General features: G+C 32.8%; 1 protein-coding gene across 1 annotated transcript; it reads left to right on the forward strand.

Moving 5' to 3' along the window:
• Positions 1–4,443: 4,443 nt before the first annotated feature.
• Positions 4,444–9,090, forward strand: LOC112001785 (pectinesterase 3). Its single transcript, XM_024033968.2, has 2 exons — positions 4,444–5,681; positions 8,222–9,090. Exons 1-2 carry the CDS (start codon positions 4,598–4,600, stop codon positions 8,899–8,901), a joined length of 1,764 nt encoding a protein of 587 aa, XP_023889736.2. The 5' UTR covers positions 4,444–4,597; the 3' UTR covers positions 8,902–9,090.
• Positions 9,091–12,652: the final 3,562 nt, after the last annotated feature.

Genomic DNA, 12,652 nt, shown 5'->3' on the forward strand with positions numbered 1-12,652 from the left:
TTCATGCTTCTTATAAAAAAAAAAAAAAAAAAGCTACAAATTATTAGACAAAATTTATGTACTTTTTTTTTCAAGTTCCTGTACGGATGTACCTAAAAAATTTTGCTCNACCGACAACCCATTCACATGGACCCAGCCACTTATTGAAAAGCAAGACACGATACAGACAATCAATGCAAATACCAACACAAAGATATCAAGGTCAATATAGTGGTCCCTAATAAACAATAGTGACACACAATACAGACAAACAACCACAAATGCCAACAAAAATACAGTCAGTATTGTGGTCCCTGATAAACAAAAGTAAAACAAAAAGTAAACAAACAGAGCTGCAAATACCAAAAGCAACACACAACAGCCAAACAATGCAAATCCCAAAAATATTCCACTATCACAGTCAGTATTATGTCCACTACTAAAGCTATAAAGGGAGAGAGGAAGAGAGAGACAATGAGAGAGATAAATCAGAGAGATTGAAATTCCAGAGCAATAACAAAACACAACATTTCAAAATACCCAAATTCTCAAAACCCAACAGCTGAGATTCAGATGGCATTCATAACACAGAGAGAGAGAGACACATAACTAGAGAGAGAGAGAGAGTTGGAGAGAAATAATACCTTCGCAGCTCAGCACAAACACTCTGAAGCTCTGTGATTATGCTTGCCGATTTGAGATTTTTTGAGCTTGCCGATTTGTGGGTTTTTTGTGCAAATCTATGGTTTGTGATGAGCAACGGGTAAGGTAAGAGATTAGGGATTGCACAAATCTATGGGTCTTGCCGTCATGTGTGTTCAGGTGTGAATAACGTCATTTTGGGTTTTATTTCGGTTAGGGAGGGTTACGTTCTGATCAAAAAAAAAAAACAAAAAAAAGGGATGGTCACGTGAGGGACACGTGACTACTAAGGCGGGAATAACTAACAGTGATCACCAACATTTACTGTAGCTATTATTTTATCATTTTGTATCAATTCCGTTTGCTACGTCAGCAAAATCCGTTTACAATGTAACGGGAGGGACAAAAATGGAACCGTTTTTCAGGATAGGGACTAAAAGCGGTAAAAATAAAACTTAGGGACCAAAACGAAAATCACCTTAAAATGTAGGGACTAAAATGTGCTTTTCGCCTTCAATTTAATGTATTTTTGTTATTTTTATAATGAGCAATTGATATTGCAGGTATATGTCTCTTTCAAAATATAGACGCTCATCTCCCTCTAATCCTCTCTTAATTCCTCCCAAAGATTGGGGGTATTATTTCTTCCTAATTGTTAGTTAAGTTGTCTGTCTGTTGGCACTTCGGTTGGTGCCTGAGATCTTTGGGTTGCCTATAGGCAATAGCATGTGTTTTCCATTTGGTTGTCTTTGTCCACTTGTTTTATTTCCTTTGTTTGTAGCGAGTAAAGCTTACACCTTCCTTGCTTCGACCCAAGTGAACCACTACCCCTTTCTATTCGGAATTTTGAGATATAAAAATATATGTTGACATATGTTGTACTTTGTTTGCAGCTTCCTGCCCATTTTACTTTCTTGTATTCTTTCTGTATAGAAAGAGATATTTAACTAATAAGAAATTGCCAAACCTGTGGGACCCAACTCTTTCTATTGTTTTTTTTTTTTTTTTCATCTGAGAATGGGAAGTAATCATTAAAATAAATAAATAAATAATAATAAAATTCAAGAATCAAAATGCAAAATCATTAAAATTATATATTGGCGTAATTATCGGCTCCGCGTAGTGACCCTTCCCTATCGATCAAGTGCAAACAAATCCACCCATATTAATATATGCATGGATCTTTCAATTCAATCCTTTTCAATTTCAAATAAATAGTTTGTTAAAGACTTTCCCACTCTTGAGAAAAGTCAATTACGGTATAGCGCATGATCGAACCTATGTAATGTAATTATACTATGGAGCATGTCAAAAAAGGGAGGAAAAAGAAGTTTCCCACTAAAATAATTAGTTTTCGCAATTCGTGCCATAATCCTTGCTGTTAGTGCATGGTAGAGACACAATTAGCCAATCACTCATAAATAAAAAAAAAATTATTAAGAGAAATATCTCTCACAAGATTGGCGCTTCTATTGTCAAGGGTTATGAAATTATCGGTATCCCTAGGTGATTTTTTTTTTTGGGGTACAAAAATATTGATGCCCTAGATAGTTATAGGACAAAGCTACAAATTATTAGACAAAATTTATGTACATTTTTTTTTTTCAAGTTCCTGTACGGATGTACCTAAAAAAAATGTGCTCTTACTCTTACAAACTTTATTTACATTAAACTTTTCTTTTAAAAAAAATATTATTTATTATAAATCTACAATTAGGGGTGGGAAATTTGAATATTAGATATCTCCATTAGAAATAGTAAATAGTTTTAATTGAGGTACAAAACTCTTAACCTATTAACCTCAATTTTTACATACAAGATACATTAAAAAAAAAATAGGTAAAAAGTATTTATTACGTTATTTATAATGTGGCACCAATTGAAATTATGTTAGTTTGTGGTTGTATTGATAATTTTTGTTATGAGAGGACTGTCTATTCCACAAGTTTCTATCATCAATATTATTTATAGGATTTATCATCGCTTGAAAGTTTTTCGCTCTGTGTAGATTTCGCATGTTAAACGAGAAGAGAATACCCTAGTGCATTATTTAGCTTAATATGTTAAGGGGTTAGATAGTTATATAACTTGGGTAGGAAAAAATCTAGTTCTCATTGAGTCGACTTTGGCTTATGACGTATTGAATTTATCTTCATCTTAATAAAGTTATTAGTCTTTTCATCCAAAAAAAAGAAAAAATTTAGCTCTTGGTGGGGTTATAAATGAACTAAGTTGTCTATAAACAATTTCAGTTTGGCTCAAAAAATACTTATTTATATTCGTTTGTTTAGTAAATAACCCTAGCTCAAATCTAAGTTTACGCTTAATTATTAAACAAGTCAAGCTCATACATAATAATATATTTGTAAACATGATTAGTCAATTTAACTATATATGATATCATACTTTTTATATGTATACTTGTAAAAAAATATATATACTTATATAAACTTGAATTTTTTTTTTTTTTTGAGTAAACCTATAAACTTGAAATTGAAATGTGTAAATTTGTAATTCACTAAATTAATTAGTATGAACATTTTATATTCAGTTAGGCTCAATTCATTTACGGTCCTAATTTATTTTTTGGGATGAATGAAATCCTTCGAGAAGTACACGGGCAAGACAGCTAGCATGGTAACGTAGTTCAAGAATGTAAGGTATTGGAGTGATTGTGGAAGACCATATATAAAATATGTTGGTGTATGCTAGCTGCAACGGTGTATAGGGATATACTAATTAATTAAAAAAATTGGCCACATTGATCTGGCCGGACACAAATATGTATATTATTTTATAAGGTCAAGCATATGGGATCCCAGGTTTAGGTTTTACTTGTTCTTCTATGGTCTTGGCAGCAAGTGTTGGGCGAAACCAGGTTACACCTTTTTTTTAACAAGCGGGTCATAACAATTATGTGGATAAAGGACTTGACATATGGTGGTTCAGTGTCATTGGTGTTTCCTATAGAAATTAGAAGCCGTGTCTGCCCTATTTCCTCTCCAAATATCTGGCATTGCCATCAATAAATTGCCCAATTAGCGGGGGCTGACGCCTATAGTTTTTCTTTCAATACTAATTTATCACTCTAAAGCCTAAGCTATGTAATATACAGCTCGATCCATTATAAAGTAAGTTTATAGTCCACGAAACCGCGCGCGGTCTGTCTATAACTGTATATTAGCACGCATTATTGTAATACATTGTTATGCTAGCTAATTAATGAACATTAAAATATCGAAACCAAACCAATAGTTGACACGACACTCACTAGTCTAAGGTGGGTAATAATTTGAATGTGAAAACCAAAACCTGTTAGCGGAAAAAAGAGAAAGAGAAAGAAGGAAATATCGTGTGAAGCCAGACCAAAAATTGTCGTAGCATAATTTGATAAAGACAGATCACATAAAAGTGAAAATGAAATGCATGTTCTTTTCACATTGAATATTGTAGTTATTTTTTATATACCTTTTATATAACTATGCTGCTGACATTGTTTTTATATATTGGATACTAATTATAACCTAAAACCTTAGAAATTGTGAAAAAAAAAATTATAAAATTATTTGTTTAACTAGATTTTATTATTGCATAAACAACAAAATTATATGAAATAGTAACGGGGGAAAATGTTTGGTATTCAAAGTTAATAAAACAGAAAAAGAGAGAGAGAGAGAGAGAAAGAGAGAGAGAGAGAGATTAATTTAGAGGAAAATGATGATGTTTACTAGTTGATTTGATTAATGGCGATACCAATTCTTAAACAAGAAGCATCGAAGAAAAGGGATTCAATTTCTGACTTTGCCTCACTCACTCATATAAAAAGACACACCCACCCGGCCCAACCTACCCATTCCTTTTCTTTTTCAATCGCACTTTTTTTAGCAAAAGAATACACACCCTCAGCTACAAAAACTAAAAGATATACTCTCATACTGCTCTCAATAAACAGAAGAAGCTTATATCATCGATCGAAATGGATTCATCAATCAAGTCCTTCAAGGGCTATGGCAAGGTAGATGAGATTGAAGAGCAAGCGTTCAAGAAAAAGACACGCAAGCGTTTGATCATCGTCATCATCTCCTCCATCGTCCTATTAGCTCTTGTCATTGGTGTAGTTGCTGGAACCATTATACACAAACGAAACAGTTCATCATCACCCTCATCTAACACAGTCCCAGCAACCGAAGTAACCCCAGCAGCTTCACTCAAAGCCGTGTGCAGTGTGACTCAGTACCCAAACTCATGCTTCTCTAGCATCTCCTCCTTAGAAACCGCAAACACCACTGACCCAGAAGTCCTTTTCAAGCTCTCTTTACACGTAGCCATCAACGAGCTCTCCAAGCTCGCCAAGGACACACCCTCCAAGCTCACTGCTCTCACCAATGACCCCAAAGTGAAAGCAGCTCTAACCGTTTGCCAAGGCCTTTTCGAAGACGCAGTGGATAGACTCAATGACTCTATATCTTCCATGGACGTTGGATCAGATGATAAGCTGTTGTCCTCGGCTAAAATCAATGATATAAAGACGTGGCTAAGCACTACCATCACTGACCAAGAGACCTGCTTGGACTCTCTCCAAGACCTCAATTCCACGGTTGTTGATTATATGAAGATAGCCACGAAAAACTCAACTGAGTTTACAAGCAATAGTTTAGCCATTGTTGCAAAGATACTGGGCGTACTTGCTGACTTTAACCTTCCCATCCATCGTAGGCTACTTGGATTCGAAGAATCTGAAGGTTCAGATGAATTTCCAACTTGGGTTAGCCACAGTGACCGTAGGCTACTCCAGGAGATTAACTTGACTGTAAATGTGACTGTGGCTAAGGATGGAAGTGGGGACTATACGAGTATCAGCAAGGCAGTGGAGGCTGTGCCTAAAAAGAGTGAAACGAGGTTTGTGATTCATGTGAAGGAAGGGAAGTATGTGGAGAATGTGGTAATGGACAAGAGCAAGTGGAATGTGATGATGTATGGGGATGGTAAGGACAAGACCATTATCTCCGGCAGCTTGAACTTCGTGGATGGTACTCCAACCTTCTCCACTGCCACTTTCGGTATGTCTTTAACTCTCAAGTCTTAATTTGTCCCTTAATTCATTCTTGGTTTAGTTAGGTTTTTGTCTACCAATTCACTAATTAATTCATCCGTTAGTTCATTTCTTATTCATTACTTTCATGCTTTTTCTTAATTGATCTTACAAACTTTGAATCTTCTTCATATGCTACTCACTACAGTTACAAAAACTGTTTTGTTTTTCTTTAACCACTATTGATAAAATTTAGAAGAAAAAGAAAAAAAAAAAAAAAAAGCGTCATTTCCATTTCTAATTGAATAGAGAGTCTCAATTTAAGAGTAATGATTAAAGTGAAGTAAAGTTAGAGTATAAATTGTGTCATCTTATTTAAAATTTAACTGTAGTTAAATTTAACTATAATTAAACTAAAATAAAGTTAAAATTTTTAAATAAGTTTTCACAATCTATCTTTAAATTTACTCAATTTTAAATCATTGACCCTTTACTAGACATTTTTTATTTAAATTGGAAATGATTTAAATCTGACTTAATGGACTTAGTGACTTACCATTGAGAAATTTTAATTATTATTATTATTTTTTTTAATTTTTAGAAACACACATATGCATACACAAGCGAGAGAGAATAAGGTTTTAACGTAAAAAAAATATACCACTTATTTCTCTAATTGAAACTCACCAACTTAAAAAAATTATATAAAAATGTTATATCTGTAGATTAATTGACATATGTATAGACACATTTAAGAGTAACTTACATTTTTTCAACCTAAACTTTTGCCCATTTACCATGTTTCCAAATTGTCAATTTGTTTGAGTGGCCCAATTTGACCAAGTTCTCTCTAAATTGAATGTTAAATTAGATAAATATTGTCATTTGGTCATCTCAACCAATAAGAGTAATTTTGTAATTACACTCAATTTAGATGATAGAGACTACAATGATACAATTCTTTCAAAACTAAGAGGACAATCGAGCAATAATTTGGGGGAATATTGTAAATGCAATGAGACTTAAGGAAAAGTGTAATATTTCAAGAGAATAATTATAAAAATTGATTAACAAGTTAAAAAAAAAAAAGATTAGGATAAAAGAATTACATGCGTGTCATTGTTATGGTTGGTGAGTGTTGGTTATAAATGGAAATGAAGCATCTGGTTGAGTTTCATCTACAAGCATTTCATGTTAGTAACTTATCATCCGCGTAGTGTTAAAGCTGCCATTGAATGTTGTAGTTTCTAGTGGGTTCGATATTGGGATGAGAAATCAAATTTTATTTAGATACGAAAGTTGATCTAGACAGATTTGATAGGAAATGCACGTGACATGTGGAGTATTCAGGTAATTAATTTAGAAAGGGAAACTTAGACACGTAGTAGTGTAGTGTAGATAGCAGAGTACGTGGGTTTCTAAATCTGACGACATGGTGAAGATAAGCACATGGTTTATGTGTCACCATGTGAATTGGATTTGGATGCTGCCTGCGACACTCTTACCTATAAATTCGATACCCACCTCTTTTTTCTCAGGCTTACAAATCAAAGACAATGACAAAGACAATGATGCTTTAAATATGGATTAAAATGGTTGACGTGTTTCATAAAAAAAAAAAAAAAAAAGTTTGACGTTGTGTTGTGCGGGTACTATTGGGTGCTTGGATACCCCACCATGTGCTTGCCTGGCCTGGTTTGTAATCATATATATTGTATGTACGTATGGGGTCCCCATATAAAGGATAATTGATAGGATTTAAGGCATGCAAATGGAGATTTGATTTGGGGTAGCAGATCGAGATGTATCAAATAGTTAGGCCAATAGATGGATCTGATCTATTGGGTTCTTTGGGGGGGCCGCAATATTCGCAGGAGAACATGGATGATGAATCCCCCCATTTGTTGCGCTTGTCCGCTCATCTCAACAAAGTAAATGTCACAGATCACAATAAGGACGATTGGGTGGAATCCGCCCACTTTAGGAAAAGGTGTCACGTACTCATAACTCCATATCATATGTTTAGACAGACACAGACATCTAAACAAATTAATTAAATAATTAGTTGAAATGGCTACAGTGTGCAACTAATTTAATTTACTTACTTCCTTTAAAATGCAGCAATGTAGTAAGTTGGTGTCATCATTCTTAATTAAACTTCTCTGGTTTTTTTGGATGAATAATGTGAAAGCATCACGCTTATATTAAAATATAGCTACAATTTTATATGCTTTTTATGTCTTAGATTTCTCGAGTAAATTCAATATCTTTCTTCAAATAATTGCGTTACAGTGGTCAATGTAGTCATCTAATTAATTGAACTTAATGGAAAAAACTAAAATGTAGCACTTAATCGGAAATAAATTTTGTTTATTATCCCAAACAACAATGTAACATTGTCATGTCAACTCAAAATTTCTGGATGAAACCAATAATACCATATGCATTTAATCTTTTCCTTATTTGGGCTTAAAGAATGAAATTACTACTGAGTAAAATACTTATTTTTGCTAGGAAATGAGCAAGTATTGTGTACTAACAACAAAAAAATATGTATGCAATGAGCAGCTGTTGCAGGGAAAGGCTTCATTGCAAGAGACATGGGGTTCGTTAACGATGCAGGTGCAGCAAAGCACCAAGCAGTAGCAATGCGGTCTGGCTCAGATCTTTCTGTGTTCTACAGGTGCAAATTTGATGCCTTTCAGGACACCCTCTATGCTCACTCAAACCGTCAGTTCTACCGTGAATGTGACATTACAGGCACCATTGACTTCATCTTTGGCAACGCAGCTGTGGTCTTCCAAAGCTGCAATATTATGCCTAGGCAGCCTCTTCCTAACCAATTCAACACCATCACTGCCCAAGGCAAGAAAGACCCAAATCAAAATACTGGCATTTCAATCCAAAAATGTACCCTCTCTCCATTTGATAATGTCACAGCCTCTACATACCTTGGTAGGCCTTGGAAAGCCTACTCCACCACAGTTATAATGCAGTCTGAAATTGGGTCATTCTTAAACCCATTGGGCTGGATATCTTGGGTCACCAATGTTGACCCACCTAGCACTATTTACTATGCTGAGTACCTAAACACTGGCCCAGGATCAACTGTAGACAAAAGGGTTAAATGGGCTGGGTATAAGCCCACTCTAGTAGTAGATGATGCTGCCAAGTTTACTGTGGAATCTTTTATACAGGGCAGTGAATGGTTACCAGACACTGATGTGAAATATGATGAATCCTTATGATCTGAACAATGAGTCCAGCTTGCATCAAATTCCAATATTAAAATTTGGAAAAGTTACAGTTTGTTTAGTAAAGAATGAATTAGATTTTTCTTTTTTGACACATTAAAAATTGGGTTTGTAGTATGTAACTATGTATGAGTCAGATGTCTTATACTGAGTTTGTATTTTTAATTATTATTTTTTTCTAAAGTTTATCATCTTTGAATGATCTCTTTGTAACATTCTTTTTAAATTATAGTTGAAAGTCCTCGATTATGATTAAGACTGAAATAACAAAGACTGCTAGTATTATAATAGTTCGAATTATTAAAAAAATGGAGTGAGACGGTCTTTTTACGATAATGCATCATGAATCAGTAAACCACGTCGCAATATAATAATATGCTCTTGCTTTGTTTGTGTAATAGTGGTAATTAAAAATTAATTTATTTTTACTAAAGTAAAAGAAAATGATTAAAAATCATTACCTGTTGCTTTGAAATCTCCAAACCAGCAGCCAAAGAAGGAATCTCAATCTAGGTTGGCTTCAATATCCAACGCTAACCATATATATATATATATACACCCAGAAACATAGTAAATTTTACAGTCTCATATTACCATAGTGGTTTGGGCTAGGCTGTGATTCTTAATTCTTAATTCTTATTTCTTATCTGTGTGCGCCTTGTGGAAAAGTAAAGTTTTATCTGATAAAGTGTGAGACTTTTTAAATTCATGCATTTTTTTAAGGTGAAACTAAGTCATCAGCGTGAAGAATATGGATAAAGAAGAGTGAATAATATTCTTTTTTTGATGAATAAGAGTGAATAATAATATTCACAAACATTAATATGAAAAGGATTTAGTGCTGGCACAAGTTAGTGTGCATTTATAATTATCATTATTGATTTTAGAATAAATCAAGTTACATTCATTGAATTAATGTTACATTACTTAATAACTTTTTATTACATAAGCATATTTTGATAAATTTATTATTGAATTACATTTTTTTCCTTGTATTTTCCTACTTGATTAGTTTTTTTTTTTCAAAAGAGTCTTGTAAGTAAATATCCTAAAGCACAAGTTATATTTATCCATAATTCATTCCTATGTACATAGTATTGAAACGTGTTCTGTCAAATATCCATAATTGTATTTATTTATATTTCAAAATTGATCATGTGAGTTAAAGTACATGTGGATGGTTTTATGATTTTTGCTTTATTCGTGTAAAATTTTGTGTAAAGATAGTTTTTTGTGTTTTCCGGTATTTGATAGCATTTGAAAAAATGAATTAAAGGAAAACTATATTTGGTCAACAGAAAAAGTGTGGTTTATTTTTAGAAATTATTTTCCTTTTTTTTTTTTTTTTTGGAAAAATACATACCTTGGTAGGCCTTGGAAAGCCTACTCCACCACAGTTATCATGCAGTCTGAAATTGGGTCATTCTTAAACCCATTGGGCTGGATATCTTGGGTCACCAATGTTGACCCACCTAGCACTATTTACTATGCTGAGTACCTAAACACTGGCCCAGGATCAACTGTAGACAAAAGGGTTAAATGGGCTGGGTATAAGCCCACTCTAGTAGTAGATGATGCTGCCAAGTTTACTGTGGAATCTTTTATACAGGGCAGTGAATGGTTACCAGACACTGATGTGAAATATGATGAATCCTTATGATCTGAACAATGAGTCCAGCTTGCATCAAATTCCAATATTAAAATTTGGAAAAGTTACAGTTTGTTTAGTAAAGAATGAATTAGATTTTTCTTTTTTGACACATTAAAAATTGGGTTTGTAGTATGTAACTATGTATGAGTCAGATGTCTTATACTGAGTTTGTATTTTTAATTATTATTTTTTTCTAAAGTTTATCATCTTTGAATGATCTCTTTGTAACATTCTTTTTAAATTATAGTTGAAAGTCCTCGATTATGATTAAGACTGAAATAACAAAGACTGCTAGTATTATAATAGTTCGAATTATTAAAAAAATGGAGTGAGACGGTCTTTTTACGATAATGCATCATGAATCAGTAAACCACGTCGCAATATAATAATATGCTCTTGCTTTGTTTGTGTAATAGTGGTAATTAAAAATTAATTTATTTTTACTAAAGTAAAAGAAAATGATTAAAAATCATTACCTGTTGCTTTGAAATCTCCAAACCAGCAGCCAAAGAAGGAATCTCAATCTAGGTTGGCTTCAATATCCAACGCTAACCATATATATATATATATACACCCAGAAACATAGTAAATTTTACAGTCTCATATTACCATAGTGGTTTGGGCTAGGCTGTGATTCTTAATTCTTAATTCTTATTTCTTATCTGTGTGCGCCTTGTGGAAAAGTAAAGTTTTATCTGATAAAGTGTGAGACTTTTTAAATTCATGCATTTTTTTAAGGTGAAACTAAGTCATCAGCGTGAAGAATATGGATAAAGAAGAGTGAATAATATTCTTTTTTTGATGAATAAGAGTGAATAATAATATTCACAAACATTAATATGAAAAGGATTTAGTGCTGGCACAAGTTAGTGTGCATTTATAATTATCATTATTGATTTTAGAATAAATCAAGTTACATTCATTGAATTAATGTTACATTACTTAATAACTTTTTATTACATAAGCATATTTTGATAAATTTATTATTGAATTACATTTTTTTCCTTGTATTTTCCTACTTGATTAGTTTTTTTTTTTCAAAAGAGTCTTGTAAGTAAATATCCTAAAGCACAAGTTATATTTATCCATAATTCATTCCTATGTACATAGTATTGAAACGTGTTCTGTCAAATATCCATAATTGTATTTATTTATATTTCAAAATTGATCATGTGAGTTAAAGTACATGTGGATGGTTTTATGATTTTTGCTTTATTCGTGTAAAATTTTGTGTAAAGATAGTTTTTTGTGTTTTCCGGTATTTGATAGCATTTGAAAAAATGAATTAAAGGAAAACTATATTTGGTCAACAGAAAAAGTGTGGTTTATTTTTAGAAATTATTTTCCTTTTTTTTTTTTTTTTTGGAAAACAATTTTATCTCACAGCAATTTGAATAAGGGAAGTTAGGAGATTGTTTCTCAACTCATTTAAAGTTGTTACAAAACATAGGAAAATAAGATAGTGGGGTGTGGGTATTATCGCCGAAACAAACAAAGCATTAATCAATTGCCAAGTAGTAGGAACTTTCCTTGAAATTTGTTTGAAGAAAAACTTTTTCCAATTACTAAAAATAAAAGGAAAAGAAAGTAAAATATAATACGCTTTAGTTAGTTCAACTTATAAAGTCTCTTATTATTTAATAATGGAATAAGTTTCGAGATTCATCCATTGTTATTGATTCCATTCCGTTCCGGCTAGAACGGCCGAAATTTTTCGTACCAGTATGCAAACTGGTACCGGAATACCCCACGTTCCACCTCGAGTCAAATTTCGGGCTGTTCCGGTCATTTCGGTCAATTCCAGCCAATTTCGGCCAAGATGCAAATTTCGGCCGGTACTAGATTTGGCCTATTATTAAAATTATAAAAAAATAAAATAAAAAGAGTAAAGGTCCAATGGGTGCTGGTAGTTCTTGGGAGTTCTTTTGATGATGAATTTGATCATTCTCTCAGGGATGATGATGAGGAGGAGGAGTAAATCTTGTATTTTTTGATATTTAGCTATTGTCTTGTAAATCTTCTTATTGTGTGATGTTATATTGATGTTTAAGACTTAAGAGTTAAGACTAAATGATTTGTATTATTTGATATTTA

Source organism: Quercus suber, unplaced genomic scaffold (assembly GCF_002906115.3).
Source record: "Quercus suber isolate HL8 unplaced genomic scaffold, Cork oak 2.0 scaffold_182, whole genome shotgun sequence".
NCBI lineage: Eukaryota > Viridiplantae > Streptophyta > Magnoliopsida > Fagales > Fagaceae > Quercus > Quercus suber.